Source organism: Hemicordylus capensis, chromosome 2 (assembly GCF_027244095.1).
Source record: "Hemicordylus capensis ecotype Gifberg chromosome 2, rHemCap1.1.pri, whole genome shotgun sequence".
NCBI lineage: Eukaryota > Metazoa > Chordata > Lepidosauria > Squamata > Cordylidae > Hemicordylus > Hemicordylus capensis.
Genome location: NC_069658.1, coordinates 201,732,643 through 201,753,173, shown reverse-complemented (window position 1 = coordinate 201,753,173; position 20,531 = coordinate 201,732,643). Strand labels below are relative to the sequence as shown.

Sequence of the window (20,531 nt, the reverse complement as noted above, 5' to 3'; positions counted from 1 at the left end):
GGGAAAGACTTGAGTCAGATCTGACACTCATGAAATACAAGCCAAGTCATCAGGAAGTTCTCCCAGGCAAGAGAGTTCTTCTGCACCTCTCACCCATTTCAGTGTGCCCTGCACAGCTCCTTTCCAAAGAGATCTTCCTCATGGATTGAGCCTTATGTCAATTAGCAGGAGGCAGATGGCAGGACTTCCCCCCTGTCTTGGGCCAGCCCTGACTTCGGAATATTTCCACTGGCCAGGTGGTGAGGCATTGGCGTCCTGCGTAACTCTTTTACCCTACCTATATGCAGTGTAAGTTATAGAAAACAAACGTGACTATATGCCAGTTGGTTTAATTTTCATAACATACATACAAGTGTCAAATTTAGCACCCATTGAGGCTGAATTCTGTGTAGTCTTGCTGGCTGCAAATGTATTTATCTGGGCAGAGTCCACCAACCTATCCTTCTGAGAGAATTTCAGCCCCTAGGATTCCTTAAGGCAGGGCTGCACAACTTCAGCCTTCCAGCTGTTGTTGGACTACGACTCCCATCATCCCTCTCTCCTACTGCGGCTGGGGATAATAGGAGTTGTTGTCCAACAGCCGCTGGAGGTCTGCAGCTGTGCACCCCTGCTTTAGAGTGAGCAGAAAGCCACAATAGGCAACATCAGTTTGAAACTCATGAAGGTTTATAGTGAAGAGGTGTTGCATGTCTCCAGCCTGGAAGCATATGCCTAGCAATGGGACTGAAATCCAGCCCAGCTCTTTCCCAAATATGCCTAACGAAGCAGGTAGTTGTGCTTCTTCGAAAGCAGAGTTTCTCAAGCTGTGAGCTGCAATCCACAACTGGGAGTTGCCAGTGTGGAGGTTTGTACTCAGACAATGCATTCCAAACGATGATTCCCTGCTCTGTGTAATGGGTAGTGCTACCGTCTGCTCTACCACCTCATTCTGTGACATGTCTACACCAGGCCACAATCAGAGAGCTAAAGAGGACAGAAATACCCAAGTGAGAGAGGTTAGCAGGTTCCATAGTCCTACATCTGCTAAGGCCTGCTCTCTGTTCTGCTCCTAACAGAGATTTGATTCACAGAGGTCTGAGACAGGGCCTTTTCCATGGCAGCACCACAATGGGGGAATTCCATTCCCATGCTGATTAGGCGGGCTCCCCTGCTTCCTATCTTTAAACAGATGGTTAAGTCTTTCCTGTTTCAGAAAGGTTTTTTAAAAAAATATATCAAGGGGAGCTGATTTTATCCTTCAGTTGTTTGTTCTTTTGCTGTTCGATTTTTATCATTGTTATTTTAAATCGACTGCTATTCTTTTCTTGTGTTTTAATATTTTTTGAACGCTGCTTTTTATTTGTGAATTAAAAGCAGGATATATATCCATGGTGCAGCAGGAAATGACTTGACTAGCAAGCCAGCGGTTTCCGGTTCGAATCCCCGCTGGTATGTTCCCCTTCCCCAGACTATGGGAAACACCTCTATCGGGCAGCAGCAATATAGGAAGATGCTGAAAGGCATCATCATCTCATACTGTGAAGGAGGAGGCAATGGTCAACCCCTCCTGTATTCTACCAAAAGAAAACCACAGGGCTCTGTGGGCACCAGGAGTCGACACCGACTCAACGGCACACTTTACTTTACTATACATACACACAAATAATAATACTGGATACAGAAATGTCAAAGTTCTATCAATGGTCCATCTAGGTCAGGGCTGCACAACTTCTGCCCTCCAGCTGTTGCTTGCCTACAAATCCTATCACCTCAGCTACAGTGGCCAATAGTCAGGGATGGTGGGAGATGTACTCCATCAACAGTTGGAGGGCCAAAGTGGTACAGTTCTGATCTGGGCTCTCCAGACAGAGTCTCGAGAAAGTCATTATGACTTGACATCTTGTTGCTTGACATCTTCAGAACCTGCCACATGAAAAATATGTATTTTTTCTACTGTGTAGTGACCCCTCAATTGCTCTGATTTTGTGGAGGAGGGAAGTGACCAGCAACTTGTGCCTATGTCAGAACAGGTTTATGTGTATTGTTTAGCATAGAAATCTGGATTTTGCAACAAACAGAAAACATTACGAAAAATTAAGTACAAGCACTAAAGTTGAACACAATTTAATCTGGCCCAAACATCCTGTTTTCCAAGTATCTGGGACATTTTTAGCAAGGAATTGATGACAGAAACAATATGGTGATATTTCCAGACTTTTCTCATAAGTACTAGAAGTTTGGTGGGTGTTTTTTTAAAGCTGAGATTCTCAAGACCACAAATTTTGCACAAAGAGGAAAGTTTGTAACTATCGGGAAAGCCTACAGTGGTGTTAAATTTATACAACTCTCATTTATGGAAGAAGGGAGGAAGGACACAGGCCTTGATACAGAGATGGAAATTGGTCATCCAACCTGGGTATAGGGGCGAATGACTAATAGAACCATCTAGTAGCTGGTGCCCTCCGAAGTTTCCCTTGGGAAACAAACACACACACACACACACACACACACACACATACATGCACATATACATACAATTCTGGTCATCTGGATACTTAGAAATTAGATGTGAAAACTAAAGAATTTCAAAGGCATCTAGATAAGTTCAATACACTGACCCAGGATGGCAAAAAGAGGCACATACTGGTTTGGAAGTGTCAAGTGTCTGATCCCCTCTTTTATATTAGCTCAACTCCTCAAGCCCCCACTGTATCAGAGCATCTGTCTGCTGTTAATCAAGGGATTAGCAAGCTCCAGTTGCTTTGGCCTCTCACCAGACCAAGGGAGTTGGGGAGAAGTCTAGCGTCCCCTACTGGATGATACCATGAAGTCCAGAGTGTCTCAAAAAGAGGGGGAAGACACAGAAATCGACTCTCTCACAGGCATCTCCTGACAAAAACACTGTGTGAGGCAGTGCAGGCTCTGCTAAGCTTCTCCGAGCCTCCAGTTCCACATCCGATATGCAAAAGCATCTACAGGTCCCCCATCACTGCAGCAGCTGAGCCTCTGTCTTTCTGCAAGTCTTGGGTCCCTCAATTATATGCTATTCTCCCATCAAACATATCCATCCAAGGCTGTTCAGGAGACTGGAGGCCTATGGGAGCTAAGTGACTTTCCCAAGGTCACACAAGAAGCTTGTGGCAAAATAGGAACCTGGATCTTCCATATTCCAGTTTAGGTTCTGTCCAGCGTTAGCCACTGTGCCTCACAGCACCTGACCTTTTGAGATGCTTCTTTTCTTTCCACCCCCTCCAAACCAGAGAAGAGGTAGGGGGAGAGTCACTAAAGGGTGCACAATGACAGTATCAAAACGAGGCAGAGGGATGGAGAACCAGAGGCACAGATCTTTTTTCTTTGCTCAGCTAAGAGACATTCCATGCCCAAATCGCTCTTCCTACCCCAACAGTTGACACGGCTTCCTGGGCGGGGGGTGGGGGCGATACCAGAGCTTGTGCATCCTTGGGAATATGCTCTCCGGTTGACTTAACATGAATTGTTACCCTGCCAGCACCATTTAGCAACCTAGTGATTCCCAGGGCTGAGGGCGATTAAAAAGCAATAAAAGAGGGGATTGGCCCCCTTGCTTTATGGGCCAAGCGGGGATTCAAATAGTCATTCTGAGCAGAGGACCAACTGTGGCCGTGGTTATTTCTTAGAGCATAATCTGAGCCATAGGCAGAACCCCAGAACCTGTTTCTGGTGTCAGCTTTTCTGGAACACGACACCAAGAGACAGAGAACCTCTGAGCATGTGCAGGGTGCATTTCCTCATAACTGAGTAACCCCAACCAGTCCACACAGCGGGGAGGATTTCCACATCAGCGGCTGCTGTCTAGTCTGGGGGCAGGCTTTGAAGGCCGGCACCTTGGTTTTATAGAAGTTAACCAATAGTTATTCCAGATTAAATCAGCAGGGGTACAAAAGTATGACTGTGTGTGTCTCTGTGGTACTGAAGACTGCAAGCACAGAATCCCTTTCCCCTCCCCGTGCATCTACTTAGGGTGGATGGAGCAGCCTGGGCCCTGGATTTCCTCTCCCCTCCCCCTCCCCCAGCTGCTAGCCCTGGGGATCTCAGTCCATCTGCCTCTCCATCCTTCACTCCCTCTCTGCCATTTCCATCCAGTATCCTTCATGGGGCCTGGGGCTGAATAGAGATGCCTCAGGGGTGAGGAGGAGGAACACTTTGGGGGTGGGGGAGAGGACAACACAACAGAACAGGCCATCAGCAAGGCAACCACAGTAATCGGCCTTGAAGTAGCCGCATCCTCCTTTTCCGCAGCATCTCCGGCTCTATGGCAAGCGGGGGAGAGGCTGAGAGAGAAACCCACTCCAAGGCACTAAGGAGGGCGCAAATCAATAACAGATCATCCATGCTCCCATCCTTCGATTTAAGCTTCCTTCCCTCCCTTGCAGGTAAGGGAGGGTGGAGCTGCTTTTCGGGGAAGGGGGCAGCGGCGGCCTCCCCTCCCCCACAGTCTCCCGGCCATCAGATCACTTGTAGGGCAAAATTCAACTCTGCCTTTCCTCTCATAGAAAGTCTCACCTTGATCTGGAGAGGCGGGAAGAGGCAAACTGAACCACCAAACATTTTTTTTTTTTGGCGGGGCGGGGGGAGGACGAGGGAGATGGATTGTAGAATGCACTGCTCCAAGATCCTAAGCACAGAGCCCAGATTCAGCTGATCCAGGTTAAACATAAGCGACCGAGCATCCTTCGACCGTCTCCTCATCGGCGCTGGACAGACACCATCGCCCCCCTCTCCATCCATGCTACCAGAGCTCCCCTCCCCCACCAATTCCATCCCAGGGCGGCTCGGGTCTCGCCCCCCATCCCCGCCATCACTGCTCTCGCCTCCCGGCCCCGATGTCCCCCGATCCAAACCTTGCGCCCCCACCACCCGCGCGCATCTCCTTCTCCATCCCTCCGCTTACCTTCGCCTGGTCCCTTCCCCTGGCCGCCCTGTGTCTCTCTGCAGCCGACGATCCAGAGGCTGCCGCGGCAACAAAAGCTCCTGCTCCTCCCCCGCTCCGTCAGCCGGGCAGGCCGGTCCCCATCTGCCTCATCACCGCACTCCCCGGACAGAAGCAGCAGCAGCAGCAGCAGCAGCTCGGAGGGGGCACATCCTCCCCAGCCAAGGCGCGGCACACGCACGCAAGCAAGCGAGCCGAGCCGAGCCGGCGGCGCGGAGAGAGAGAGGAGGAAGCTCCTCGCTGTGCCAGCCCCGGGGTCGGCCCTGCCGCCTGGCCCCTCTCCCACGCGTAATTCGAGGTACGGATCGGCTCCTCTCTGCCCGATTCTCCGGCTCTGCAGGGCAGGCTCCCCTCCCCTCTAGCCGGTGTCACTCCGGGGACAGACACGCCCTGAGACCGGGCGCGGGCGGATGGGGAGGGGGGCGCTTGGAACTGCCTCGGGGAGAGCTGAGCGCCAGCCTCTTAAAGGCGAAGCACCTTTGCTTGGAGGTACCACCAGGGCATCTTCGTTCCCAGCGTTATAAATGAGATAACAGCATGGTTGGAATGCTAATGAATTGATGACATTTATATAGTGCTTTACACTGTTCAAGTCGCTTCCGCTTCGCATACAGTCAGCACCGTAATCCTTCACAACAGCCCCGCCAAGTAGGCCAGAAAGTATTATTCCCATTACATTGTAGAAGGTGGGGGGACGTCGAGGACGCTGAGGCTGTCTTGAGAATGCGCCCAGAAAAGAAGTGGGAGCAAGAGGGTGTGAGGACCAGAGGCCTGGGAATGAAGCGCTGGAGCAGGTGGCAAAGGAGTTGGCATTTTAGGACCTAAAATCTCCCTAGCAGTGCAGGGTGCAAATACAGTATGCAGCTGCAGCAGCAGCAACCACATGTGGGATACTGTATTGGGTTCTGATCACCCCTTCTCAGAAAGGAAATCATAAAGTTGGGCAAAGTATAGAAAGGGACAACTGAAATGATTAGGGAGTAGCTATTTCTCAGAGCATAATCTGAGCCATGGGCTGCGTTCCAGAACCTCTTTTTCAGTCTGAGATCTGGAACATGACACCAGGAGAAATAGCACCTCTGAGCATGTGCAGGGTGCATTTCCTCATAACTAAGTAGGGGCAAGACTTCCACATCAGAGGCTGCTGTTTGGGGACAGGGTTTGAAGGCTGGTGCCTCTGTTTATAGAAATTAACCAATGGTTATTCTGGATTAAGTCATAAGGGGTTTCCCCACCCTATCCATGTTTGGGTTAGGAAGGAGCAGCCTGGGCCTGAATTAGGTTTTCCTCATGAGGAAGTTTTCTCTAATATGTTTGGGGCTTTTTAGTTTCAAAAACACTGGAAGGTTTTCACACACACACACACACGGCTTTTAGCTCGCATCTCCTCTGGAATGGAGAGGTGTGTGTTCACACATCAGGCAAATTTACCCAGAAGACTCTCTGAGCTATTGGGGAGTACTTCACACACAATCCGGGGTTTTCATTGTGTATTAGAGTGCAGCTCAATTTATAGCAGGGATTTTTTTAAAAATCACTTTTTGTGTTGGGTTTTGGGGGCAACTTCAAACTCACAGTAAAGCCTTGCAGAAAAACTGTGGTAAAGCCTGCTGTCTGAGAAAGCTCCATGACAAAGACTATAAGAGAAGTCTATAAAATGACAAGAAGTGTGAAAGGAGATAATAGAATCCCACCCCATTCTCTTGGAGTCCCCCACTTAACTTGATCGGCAATCAAATTCAGGCCAGACAGAAGAACTTCTTTTGAATGTACAACTCACTAACACAAGATATAGAGGTGATCTATAGCTTAGAATGGTTTCAAGAGGAAATTAAAAGCACAAGTCTATGCATGCCTACTCAGAAGTAAGTCTTGCTGCATTCAATAGGTTTTACTCTCGAATAATTGTGTTTAGGGTTGTAACTTAAATGGAATAAATTCATTGACAATCTAGGTCTATCAGCTAGCTTCATGGAACTTCCATTTTCAGAGGCAGAATACCTCTGAGTACTAATGCTGGGAACAACCAACAGAAGTAGACTCTTACCTTTTATGCCCTGCTTGTGAGTGTCCTGAAAGCATTTAGACTGGCCATTGTGTGAGAAAATAATGCTGATCTGGGTGGGCCTGTTTGCTCTCATTCAGCAATGCCAACCTAAGGCATTAATTCCTAAAAAGAAAAATGCCAATTATCAGATCTATCAGGAAGTCCTTCCTGCTAATTCTAGAGGTGGGGGGATGGGTTGTAGGTTCTGTGGATTCAAAGGCACTTCTGTCTCCATTCTTGCTCCATAGACTCTTGAACTGGGCCCTAGCATGAAAGCAGGCTGAGCCCTAGCCCAGATGAAACAGATTAAAGCCAGCGTGGTATAGTGGTTAGAGTGCTGGACTAGGACCAGGAAGACCCAAGTTCAAATCCCCATTCAGCCATGAGACTTGCTGGGTGACTCTGGGCCAGTCACTTCTCTCTCAGCCTAACCTACTCACAGGGTTGTTGTGAGGAGAAACTTAAGTATGTAGTACACTGCTCTGGGCTCCTTGGAGGAAGAGCGGGATATTAAAAAAAAAGTAAATAAATAAACCTTGCCTGGTGGCTGCATGGAGTAGCACATAGTGTGCATGCTCATGAGCAGAGGAAGGAACCTGAAACAGTTGGCTAACAGAGCCAGGAGAACATTCAGGGCTTACTCATTCTTATTCTTATCTTATTCTTTTTAAATTTAGATAACCCTTCAGAAAGGTCCACTCTCCTCCACCCTCTTGGAATGTTTATAATTCTCTGCAGAAGATGGTGGAGTTTCTCTGATCACATGTCCTGGGAGCAGGAGCCATTTTCCAACAAGATGGGCAGACATCCATGCTTTGAGCATTCTGGCAGGCTTCAACAGTGAATGGGAGAGGTCCTGCCTCTGGGAGAGTGTTAATCTGGGCCCACAGCACCAGCAACAAGGTCCCTTATTCTGGCCCTGTTGTTCATATTTCCAATATCCCTCCCTTTCCCTTCTCAACCAGGCTTATATCTAGCACATGATCCTCAGCTATTATGAGATCCCCAGCAGCCTGAAAGTAGCATGAAGATGCACATGCTAGAAAGAAGGTGCTTTCCAAGCATTTCAGGGGAAAGGAGGCACAACTGCACTCTGAAACAAGCACAATTTTTTTTGCAAGCCCGTTGCATATGGCTGCCCAGGGTGACCCCCCCCCCCCATACACTGAGAGGTCATTCCCACAATCAAAAACTGTGTTCTACCCAGGTTTGGGAGCTGTGTGCACTCCCAATTTTTGATTGTGTGGAAGCAAGTTTAGAGGAAAACCTGGGTAGAAGTGATTGTGTGGGAGCAAGGTAGGAGAAAAAGCTACCCAGGTTTTCCTCTAACCTTGCTTCCACACAATCACTTCTACCCAGGTTTTCCTCTAAACTTGCTTCCACACAATCAAAAATTAGGAGTACACACAGCTCCCAAACCTGGGTAGAATACAGTTTTCGATTGTGTGAATGACCTCAGTGAGGTACCCACTTGCTGTTTTACTAATATGGCAAGAAGGATGAAGGGGTTGCTGCACCTTCCCTTCACAGAAAGGCTGAAAAGTGAACATCCGTAGTAATTTAAAACCTGGCGGGGGGGGGGGGCATGGGAAAAAGGAAGGGGAAATATTTCCTTTTGCTTTCCCACCCCCATTTGGTAACCCCTGCTAACTGGGCAAAGAGGCACCTTTTACCGTGGTGATTCTCTTTATTTAGCAGGGGGAGAGTAACTGGCCCTCTCCACCCCCAGCACAGTACTTCCAGTGACTGTTGCTGGTGTGTGTCTTATGTTTCTTTTAAGAATGTGAGCCCTTTGGGGACAGGGAGCCATCTTATTTGTTTTATTTCTCTTTGTAAACCGCCCTGAGCCATTTTTGGAAGGGCGGTATAGAAACCGAATTATTAATAATAATAATAATAATAATAATAATAATAATAATTTGTTCACTGAGGCTGAACCCAGTCCTTGCAAAAGAACGTTCTTCTGTGAATTGCCTCACTGGAAGAACTATCAGAAGAAGCCAGAGCTGCTGCAATAAGCACACTTAGTCCAGTAACCATTCCAAGTGGCTGTGTAGCAGCCATTTTTCTTGACATGCACATCCTTATGTCCATACTGCTGTAGCAAATTTGGTTCAAATTGGTTAAGCAGCTCACAAGTTAGCCCACTTGCTTCTCAAAAGCTTATGCGTCCTCCATCTTGAATTGGGGTGGATGACATCATCACAAACTATACCACTGACTGAGGTGTCCCTGTGTGTCACTCACTACAAGTGTACTTCATTTTGTTCAATCGGTTAGAGAGTCGTCAAACGTTCACACGCCTGCCATCTTGAATTGGGGTGAATTTTATTTTTTTAATTTTTATTTATTAACATATTTTATACCACCCAAAACTTACATCTCTGGGTGGTTTACAACAAGATAAAAACAAAGGTAAAACATTAGTTAAAAACAAAACAAGAAGTTTTTAAAAACACAATTAAAATTCTTTTTAAACAATATTCTAAAAACAACATTAAAACAATCAAAACAATATCAGTTAAAAGCCTGGGTGAACAGATGTGTCTTTAATGACATCATCACAAACTATGCCATGGAACATCTCTATGTGTCCCTACAGCTGTAGCAATTTTGGTTCAAACCAGTTAGGTGGTTCACAGAGGCGTATCTAGGGGAAATAGCGCCTAGGGCAAACACTGATATTGCGCCCACTGTCCAAACATCTGACACCCATCTTTCAGATAATTTTACCATAATATCAGCTGAATAATACAAGTCAAGCTCATTAATCTTTTAATATTTCAAAAACTATTTAGCAGTAGACGTAGCCAGACCCAAAAATGCTGGAAAACTACAAATTTCAGTATGCTGGGGCTCATGAAATACCCAAATACTATGTGGAGGTGTACTTGGCAAACTAAATAGAAGTGCCTGTCTAATTCTCTACTATGCATTGTAGCATCACTATTACATAAGTTTTAAAAATAAATGGAGAATTTGACTTTTCCCAGATACTCTGAAAATAATTAAAGGATATGCAGAGTAAACTGTGTCACTGCTTGGAATGTATTCTAGTATTCCAGAAAGACAGTTAAAATGAGAGAAAGAGAGCAAGAAACTCCCAGTGGGCCTTAATACTAAGGATTTCACACCGATTCAAAGACAAACTGACCATTAATAGCCATATTATTAAGACATCACGTTTAACTCACTTCTCACAAGAAGCAAAGAGCAAATGAATACAATCCTAGCTCATAAGCTTCAGCTCAGTATTCACAAGCCCTGATTCTCTGTACATAGTGCCAATCCGAATATGTGTACAGTGACTTATATTAAACTAATATTTTTTAACCTGTAGCCCCTTTGGGGGGGCTTCCAAAAGGCCATGGGGGGTCTGCAAATGTTCCCCTTCTCTCCACTGGCCTCTAGGGCCTCGCAGGGACCATTTGAGCATGTGAGGTGGCCATTTAAAAAAATATTTTCTTTAAAAGAAATGGCCGCTGAAAACAAAATGGCCACCGCGCATGCTCAAATGGCCTCTGCAAGGCCTGGCATGGCCTAGGGCCTCACAGAGGCGATTTGAGCATGTGCAGAGGTCATTTTGTTTCCAGTGGCCATTTTTTAAATTAAAAAAATTAATATTAAAAAATGGCGCCCCCCTTCAAGTGGTGCCCGGGGCACATGCCCTGCCTGTCCCACACTAGATACGCCCCTGGTGGTTCACAAGTTAGCCCCCTTGCACCTCAAAAGTTTACGTGTCCGCCTTCTTGACTCGGAGTGGATGACATCATCACAAACTACGCCATTGAGGTGTCCCTACAACTGTACATGATTTGGTTTCTATTAGTCCAGGCATTGCAAAGTTGACAGCAGGGGACACACACAGGGACACATGGAATGCTGGGTGATCTCATAAGCCTACTGGAAAGTGGGCTAAAAAGGTGTCCCCCAGCATCATTCTGGATCATCCTCCCCCACTTTGAATAATGTTAGAAGGCTCCTGTTCCTGTTGGCTGGAGTCCTGAACAGGATGGACCCCTGTTCTTTTAGGGCTCACATTGGGGCTACAATCTGACATTTGATAGCAGACCCCACTTCTCTGTATCCAGCTGTTGGGCTTGGTCAGTCCAAGTGTGACAAACCTGGGGCAGGCGTGGCAGGAGGATCTCTACTGAATGAATAATGTGAACGTACAAACCTGCCTGCTACTGAGTTAGGCTATGGGTCCATCTAGTCTCAGTATTGTCAACTCTGACTGGCAGAGGCTTTCCCTGGATCTGAGGCAGGAATCTGCTCCCCGTCTTCTCAACCCAGCTTAGCCTTGGTCTTCAGCATGCAAGGAATTCCTTCACTCTCATACAACATGGATGTCTGAATAGGGTCTAGAGGAGCTAGGACTCCTGTACTTGCAGGAAAGTGTGTTAACTTCTCTCCCTCCCCCCCACCCACCACAAAAGAAGCCCTGCAGCAGAGGGAGAGACCATCTGTTTCCCAGACGGCCCCCAGGGTGAGAGACTGGTGTGGGCTGTCTGTTGCTGTTGCTGCCTTTGAACATCTTCCTGCAGGAGAAGGAGAGAGAGAGGGTGAGACCCCCTGCCAGCCCCCTGCCTGACCTGTGGAACTGTGGCCTCTGGCAGTGGCTGCTTTGCAGGATCGGGGCCCAGGAGTGACTCAGCAGTGCCTGCTTTCCATCTGCCCAGGGTGGTCATCTCTGGGCCAATAAAGGGACCCGGCCCTTTGGGGGAGCCACTTCAGGGGATAGCCAGGGCCAGGCTTCCTGGCCCGGGTATTTGTATATGGGTGTGGCATTTGCTTTAATTGCATTTGTTGTAATTAGTCCTGGGTGAGATAGTTTTAGAGTGTGTCTGAGCTTGCCTGGTGATGGGGACACAGGGGGCGTGTCCGCTGAATGTGGGGCAGCAATTCCAGTGTAACGTTGGCAGGTCAGCAGGCCGTTACAGGGGAAGGGGACTTGGGAACTTAATAGCTGTTTCCCCTTCCGGCTGTCCTGCCAGCTCTTTGACCTTGGGGAGCAGTGTCATCCAACCACGGAACCTCACCTTGCTTCTCTGTAATGCCAGGTTGATCCAGAACAAAGCAGAAATCATCCATGATTTGATTCTGGATGAAGGCACCTACGTGGTATGTATTACAGAGACCTGGCTGGGGAAGGCTGGGGGTCCAATGTGGTCCCGGCTTCTCCCTCTAGGGTATTCTGCTGAAGAGTGGGTGAGGGACCATGGGTGGGGAGGTGGAGTGGCTGTGGTCTATAAGAACAATATCTCCCTTACCAGAATCCCTGTTAGAGTGTCGGACCATATCGAATGTGTGCACTTAAGCCTGGGGACCAGGGATAGACTGGGACTTCTGTTGGTGTACTGATCACCCCGCTGCTCAACAGAGTCCCTAACTGAGCTGATGGACTTGGTCTTGGACTTGGTGTTGGAGTCCCCCAGGCTTGTGGTGCTGGGGGACTTCAATGTTCATTTTGGGACCAATTTGTCCAGGGTGGCTCAGGAGTTCATAGCGGCCGTGACAACTATGGGCCTATCTCAGGTGGTTTCAGGGCTGACACATATTGTTGGTCACACACTTGATTTGGTCTTTCACTGTGATCAGGGTGGTGTTCCATGGGTGGGGAATCCTGTGATTTCCCCATTGTTATGGATGGACCACCATCTGGTTAAGGATGGACTCACAATCATTTCCCACCTTTGCAGGGGTGAGGGACCTATTAGGATAGTACGCCCAAGAACGTTATTGGATCCAATAGGATTTCAAGAAGCCTTGGAGGGATTTAGTGTTGGCTCTGTCGGCGATCCTGTTGATGCCCTGATGGAGAATTGGAACAGCAAACTCACCATGGCAGTAGACATGATTGCTCCTAAGCATCCTCTCCGACCCGCTTCAAAACTGGCCCACTGGAATATGGAAGTATTACAGGGGCTGAAGCGGCAAGGTAGATGATTGGAGCGCAAGTGGAGAAAGACTTGGCTTGAATCCGACAGATTGCAACATAGAGCTCATCTGAAGACCTATGCTCAGGCGATACATGCGGCAAAGAAGTGATTCTTTTCTGCCCATATTGCATCCGCAAGATCACGTCCAGCAGAGTTGTTCAGGGTTGTTAGAGGGCTAGTATGTGCCCCTCCTCCCTTGAATCAGAATCTGAAACCATCGATTACCTGCTATGATGTTTTTAACAAATTCTTTGTGGAAAAAATCTCTCATATTCGGGCCGACTTAGATTCCATCTCTACAATTACTTCAGTGTCTGATGTGGAGGTGTCCAGCGACTCCTCTTATGTGATTAGGTTGGATCAGTTCCAGTTTGTGACTCCTGAGGATGTGGACAAGCTGATCAGAACGGTGTGGCCAACACCTGTTCTCTTGACCCTTGCCCAACATGGCTTATATTATCTGGCAGGGGTGTAGAAGGCCTGGTAGAGATTATAAATGCTTCTCTGAGGATGCGTCATTGTCTTTTAGGCAATTATTAGACTGCTTCTGAAGAAGCCTACCTTGGATTCCTCAGAGTTAAGCAATTACAGGCCTGTCTCCAACCTACTGTGGCTGGGCAAGGTAATTGAGAGGGTGGTGGCCTCCCAGCTCCAGACAGTCTTGGAGGAAACTGATTATCTTTACCCATTTCAAACTGGCTTTTGGGCTGGCTATGGGGTAGAGACTGCCTTGGTCAGCCTGATGAATGATCTCCAATTGGGAATTGACAGAGGAAGTGTGACTCTGTTGGTCCTTTTGGACCTCTTGACAGCTTTGGATACTATCGACCATAGTATCCTTCTGGAGCGTCTGAGGGGGTTGGGAGTTGGAGGCACGGCTTTGCGGTGGTTCCACTCCTGCCTCTCGGGCAGGTTCCAGATGGTGTCCCTTGGAGACTGCTGTTCTTCAAAATCTGAACTTTTGTATGGTGTGCCTCAGTATGGTGTGCTCCATACTGTCTCCGATGTTGTTTAACATCTACATGAAACTGCTGGGAGAGATCATCAGGAGATTTGGTGCAGAGTGCTATCAGTATGCTGATGACACCCAAATCTATTTCTCCATGTTAGCATCATCAGGAGAGGGTATAAACTCCCTTAATGCCTGCGTGGAGTCAGTGAGGGGCTGGATGAGGGATAACAAACAGACTGAATCCGGCTAAGACAGAGGTACTCATTGTGCGGGGTTGGAACTCGAGAGATGATTTTGATCTGCCTGTTCTGGATGGGGTCACACTTCCCCAGAAGGAACAGGTACGCAGTCTAGGGGTGCTTCTGGATCCAAGCCTCTCCCTGGTGTCCCAGGTTGAGGCAGTGGCCAGAAGTGCCTTCTATCAGCTACGGCTGATACGCCAGCTGCGTCTGTTTCTTGAGATGAACAACCTCAAAACAGTGATACATCTGCTGGTAACCTCCAGACTGGATTACTGCAATGCACTCTATGTGGGGCTGCCCTTGTATGTAGTCCGGAAACTATAGTTGGTCCAGAATGCGGCAGCCAGGTTAGTCTCTGGGCTGCCAATATGTTTCCGGGCAAAATACAAGGTGTTGGTCATAACCTATAAAGCCCTAAACAGCTTGGGCCCTGGGTATTTAAGAGAACATTTTCTTCAACCTGAGCCCCACCATCCACTGAGATCATCTGGAGAGGTCCATCTGCATTTGCCACTGGCTCGTCTGGTGGCCACTCAGGGATGGGCCTTCTCCACTGCTGCCCCGAGGCTTTGGAATGCACTCCCTAGTAAAATAAGAGCTTCCCCATCTCTGACAGCTTTTTAAAAGTCTTTAAAGAAGCATGTTCACCCAGGCTTTTAATTAATATTGTAATGGTTTTAATGTTGTTTTAAAATATTGTTTTAATTTTTTTTAATTGTTGTAATGTTTTACACTTTTTGTTTTTGTTATAACTAATGTTTTACTTTCTGTTTTTATTTTGTTGTAAACCGCCCAAAGACTTAAGTTTTGGGTGGTATAAAAATATGGTAGGTAAGTAAATAAAATAAATTTAAAAACCCATATAATGGAGAAGGATATACTGTATAAATGCTTTCCTCCAGTTGCTAGGGATTATCCTATACCAAAGCGAGTAAGGTGTAGATGCTGCTAGTCTTGGGCCTGCTGGGAAGAATATAGCTTGCTCTGTCCTTCCCCTGGGTCCAAGACAAGGATCTGCAATGAAGCTAGCATATGGGTGTTCCAGTCATCACTCGGACGCTTTCCAGACTAGACCCTGCAACAGGGTCACAGCAGATCTCTGAAGCGTGCTTCCACACTTCCTGTGTTGTGACACCACAGTCCTCACGCTGACAGCAGGGTGCCGTTCACATTTCCGATGCCTTGTTTCAAATTTAATTGCTGAGATAGAGAGTTATGACGTTGTGTATCCGACGTAAAAAGGTTGCTGTTTTCTCAGGTGGTTCGATTCCACGAGACTGCTCCCCCTGCTGTTTACGTTTCAAACGCGATTTGCCTGATTGGAAGCATTTTGCTGCTGTTGAGCAGCTAGGCTGGAAAGTGCCCAGGAGGGGAAAGAGGAAGCCAAATGCCCACCCTTGGGGGAAACCCCTAAGATGGGCAGTGAGGGTTCAGACCAGCAGGAGTGAGGCTCTCTGTTCTCACAAATTCACCCCCAAGCCACCCTGTTTGCCTCAGGGTGGGGATTCCAGGGGCTTCATCTGCTGGCCTCCACTGTTTCCATTGTGTTTCAATCATGAGTATGAAGACGGGGCCATGGAGTGGAGGAGGAGGGTGGCCTTGCCCAGTGGCCTTACTCACTAGTCCTGTGGCTGTCTCCACCATCTGTCTGCCACACTTGCAACTATACAAATATACCATAGGAGGACACAATTCCCCAAACTTGCACCATGGTGAGAAAAACAAGCTGCATTTTGATTGCAGAGAATTTGATACATTTTGACACTCTTAATTGCAGGTTTCTGGCTATTGACTTGCAGTCAACCATTGTCCTTGCATGAATGTGGAATAAATCTTATGATCCTCCCTCATTGTGAGAGCCTGAGGTGGCCTTTTCTCAGGCTGTCCTTCACAGAGTGCTAATGAGATTATCTTGCCCTGTTCTCCAAGCAGCCTAGAAGATTCACAGAATCAGCAAGTTGCCGTCATGCAGAGAGTAAGGCCGACCATTCATTTGGGGGTATTGAGAGACTCTCAGCCCAGTCCTAAGTGGGTTGTGACTTAGGCTTAGGAAAGCAGCATTCCTTGGCACACTTATTGAGTGCAAGTCCCACTGAAATCAATGGAACCTATAACCTGATCATCTCCATTTTCACTCAGAAATAAGCCCCACTGAAACCAATGGCGGAAGTTCAATGCACCTAGCTTTAGTCCCATTGCTTTCCATGGGGCCACAGGTTGCAACCCTATGCAGGCTCACTTGGGAGCATGACCCATTAACACAGCAGGGATTGCTTCTGACAAAGCATGCATAGGATCAGGCTGCAAGGCCAATCGCCTGCTTTTTACACACACACACACACACACACACACACACGCGATCAAAGCCTCAGCATAGGGACATTTCTGAGACAGTGAGGGAAGTAATTGTCATGACCCCAGCCTTGAACAGCAACCAGACCTCTGGCAAAGGGAGAAGGGCCAACTGGAGCAGGAGGGCCCAGCGCGCCAGCCATGGGGATGCTGGACTCAAATCTAAGCCCCAGCGCAGAGCTGAGTCCAGCTTGGGAGCCTATCCGGTTCAGCCGGGAGCTCCTCAAGCTGGCTTAGGGTGGCCAAGTGGAAGAGACACCAGCTGGACAGGAGAGGGAAACGCAGCAGGTGCAGCCGTGCCCCCCCCCCCCCGGACTAGCTGCACCTACTGCAATTCCCTCTCCTGTCCACCTGGTAAAGGCACAAGAGGCCTGGCTCTTTGTCACATGGCCAGCCTACCTAGACTAGGATCCCCCAGCCAGGTTCCCCTGAGGGGCCACTTCCCTCCACGCCAGGCAGGTGTGGCAGAGTGCTAAGCCCCGGGCCCTTTAAGGCTCTTCATTCTTCAGGTGGGCGGCAGATCTAGGAGGGGCAGCCTGTCCCATGATAAGGCGTCTGCCGAGCTCCAAACTCAAGCCCTAGGTTGACACTATAAACCTGGGTACAGAACAGGTGGTGGGCAGCAGTGGGGATGTGATAGCTAGTGGTAGTGAGTTCCACCTGATGCACTCCTTGGCCACGCCTCTGGCCTGGCCCTCCACACATTCAGCACATGTTTGCAGAAACTCTCCCTGCATTCAGTGCTTGCCTCTGCAGAAGAGTGTGGGAAGGTTGGGCGGGTGCCAGCACACTCCCACTGCCCCTCCCATGAATTTCTGTCCCTGGATCTATCATGCCTAAGCAGAGCTCTTGTTGGAGCTAGTGGCCGACTGAGTTTGCGACGGTCCTGCAACTCTTGGCACAATCTGTTCTCTTGACTGATGCTGCTACCCTCAGATGGCTCCTGTGGATGGTCAGGGCAGTAACTCACACATTAAACCACCAAAAGCTACTACTAATTAGACAGAGAGCCCCCTCCTGTGTGGCTTTTCCCCTTCCCTATTACAGGAACACCCCCAGAACCCAAATCGTCTTCAGAAAGAACCCAATCAGCCACTGTAACCTGAACTCTCCATTCCACTGATTAGTATTTTCCCTCATCGACTGATCAACTAAAGCTTTAATTAACCTACCAATTAAAGCCTGCAGCCTTATAAAGTACATTCCTTGCTAGGGAGCCTTATGCATTAAAAATAAACACGTCATTCATATCTCCTAGTGTCAAGTTTTGTTTGCTCTGAAATTTGGTAAATAAGGCAGGGTCCATCCATGCAGCAGCGTAAGGTGGAAGAGTGCCAAGGTGACAGAATCAACTGGACCATTTCAAGCTGCCGGCGGCGGCGGGGGGGGGGGGGGACGGGACACACACACTTCTTTCATGTTTCCCTGTATAAGAACTCCCGACATGGTTAAAACTAGCACAGCAGGTAGAAAAATTCTACCCCAGCCTTTTTCTCCATGCTGTGCTAGTTTGCACAAAAAGGGACATTCAAAAAACGGTCTTTCCTTGCAGCGTGCCATCTGAAATGGCACCGTCCATTCTGCCATCTCATTTTTCTCTATCTGTATGCTAGGCTTAGTCCCCACTGGTTTCTGTAGAACGCTTGCTGCAGGAGCTCCAGTGCATAAGCATAGAGCTCTGCATGAGCAAGGGCTTCCCCATTCCTTCCCTTGCCGTCAGCTCTGCACATAACATATCTCCCCACTGCGTTTGTGGGGCCATCCACAACGGTGAAGGGAATGGGAAGCCTGGGTTGTGGCAGAAGCTCCCTTGGCCTTGTGGACTGATGCAAATGAGCTTGTACAGGAACGCAGGAAGCTGCCTTATACGGAGTCAGACCATGGGTCCACCTAACTCAGTACTTTCTGCACTGACTGGCAGCGGCTTCTCCAAGGTTTCAGGCAGGAGTCTCTCCCAGCCCTACCTGGAGATGCTGCCAGGGAGTGAACCGGGGACCTTCTGCATGCAAAGCAGATGCCCTGCCACTGAGCTATGGCCCCATCCCCAAAGGGGACTATCTTACAGTGCTCACATGTTGCCACCCATCCAAATGAAAACCAAGGGAGGCCCTGCTTAGCAAAAGGGGCAATTCATGCTTGCTACCACAGGGTGCTAGATTTATTTCCCTCATGCCTTTGGGGACCAAAAAAAGGGGGGGGTATTTGCTTTTGAGTGTGAGTGTGTCTTGCCCTTATTCAGGAAACTAGAAAGCCAGATATACCACAGACAGCAGCTTGAACTGCCATAAAAACCCAACCCTTTGTGCACTCCATTATCTGAAGTATCCAACAAAGAAATTAAATGCAAGGCATGTCAGCTGCCATGCAGGGAGGCAGAAAGCGGAGTGCAAGAGAAGAGCCAGAAATAGCCCCTGCTGTTCCTTGTTACATTTCTGCCGTTATGAGTCACCTGCATCCCGGTTCTTTGGTGATGCAACACACCAAGCTTTATATAAAACTGCAACCACCTGTTTGCCAAAAGCAGACAAGGGAGCATTTGCAGGTGTGTGTGTGTGCGTGTGTGAACCCCAGCTTGTGTCAGCCAGGTAGGAGGTTGCGGCTTGATCGTCTTGCTTGCCACAGCCACTTCAAGCAGCCAGGAGAATGAAGACTGTTTTGTTTTGGGCTCTGCTCCTCACAGAAAATCCCCAAAGGTACCTCCTTCCACCTCTAGGGGAAGACAACATACAGGCGTGACGCTGTGTTTGCTTCAAAATTAGAGTCTTCATTCAAAATTAGAGTCTGATCTTTGGCAGGCCTCTCTGTGCGAACGAGCTCCGGAGAGGCACAGCCACCCAAGAGCCTGCCATGCTTCTGTACAAAGAAACGGAGATGAAAGACAGCCCCACAAGACACGAGTTGACTCCCATAGGCAGAAGTTGGGAGGGTTCATTCATGTTTGGTGCAGCAGGGGGTCCCATCCCCTGACTCCTCCGCCCCCCCCATGCCACACAGAGGAAGCCAAACACTGGTGAGGCCAGATGGCCAAAGAAGCTTCTTCTCCTAATGCAGAAGACATTGGCTACACGCTGCCGTGAAAAGAGGCTGAAGAGATGCAGGGAGAGCATCCCGCGTGGCCAGTTCCACAGGGAAGTTGGGTCGGGTGCGAGGGGCTTGGGTGCAGGAGGAGGGGTGGGAAAGGGCCCTCTGCTGAGGAAGGTGATGTAATGCACAGCAAGGAGGGGCTTCCTGGAGCATGCCTGCCACTGGAGCAAAGTTCTGGGCAAAAGGCTGGCCCATCCAATCCCCCGGTCACAGAACCCCTCCCAAGTCAGCCTGGAGCAAAGCAACGGCAAGGCTGGAATCGGTCACAGTAGTCACAGTTCTTCACTGGAGGCCCTGTCCCTGCCGCCAGCCTCCAGCTCAATCCGTGGCTAAAGCGTCGGGCTAACCAGAGAAGTCACTAAAGGGGGGTGGGAGAACACTTTGGCCAGTTGTCCAGGAAGCAGTTGCCTCCTGTGCTCTCCTCTTCGGGGCCAGCAGCTCCTTCTCACCCAGTCCAGCAAGCAGAGGTGGACACTATCCTGCCCCACAGCCATCCCTTGCCACTGGAGGACTGCTTTGCAACTCTCAGCACACCGGGCAACCTAAGACGGAGGAAAAGAACAGGCACCGATGCTTTGCCCATCATGCCTGCCAGCCTTGCAGGGGCAGAGGGGTTGCCCAGCCACACAGCCTACGGACTCGGGCTATTCCTAGGCTAGGGGAAGAGAACCCTGGGCCAATTGTTCCAGCCAGCCAGCTAGCTAGCTAGCCGTAAGGATGGCTCCAAACTGTGGACACAGGCAGAGGCCGCTCCAAAATCCAGGTTACAGTAGCTGGTTACTGCCAGCTGAATCCAGTGGAGAGTCTTGTGCCGGCAATGGAGGATCTGAGGGGAGAAAAGGGGCGGGGGGGGGGAGAAGAGAAGAGATTGTGAGCGTTTGGCAGCTTCCAGTCTGAAATGCAGACATCTTACCAGCACTCTCCAACAGTGCTCCTGTTTCACAGTTAGGCCACACTCCCCCAT

The 20,531-nt window shown here is 48.9% G+C and overlaps 2 protein-coding genes across 6 annotated transcripts in view; both read right to left on the bottom strand.

The window, feature by feature from the left end:
- Window positions 1-5,327, bottom strand: part of MAP3K12 (mitogen-activated protein kinase kinase kinase 12) — a 152,275-nt gene extending 146,948 nt beyond the window's left edge. Inside the window, exon 1 of the mRNA XM_053297519.1 lies at window positions 4,910-5,327. The gene's annotated coding sequence lies outside the window, so the exon portion shown is untranslated. The remainder of the gene's footprint in view (window positions 1-4,909) is intronic.
- Window positions 5,328-17,624: 12,297 nt separating this feature from the next.
- Window positions 17,625-20,531, bottom strand: part of LOC128345302 (pleckstrin homology domain-containing family A member 3-like) — a 29,228-nt gene continuing 26,321 nt past the window's right edge. For all 5 annotated transcript variants that reach the window (XM_053297096.1, XM_053297095.1, XM_053297097.1 and 2 more), the window contains one exon: window positions 17,625-20,393. In XM_053297096.1, the coding sequence (XP_053153071.1) occupies window positions 20,332-20,393 (62 nt within the window). In that variant the 3' untranslated portion in view covers window positions 17,625-20,331. The remainder of the gene's footprint in view (window positions 20,394-20,531) is intronic.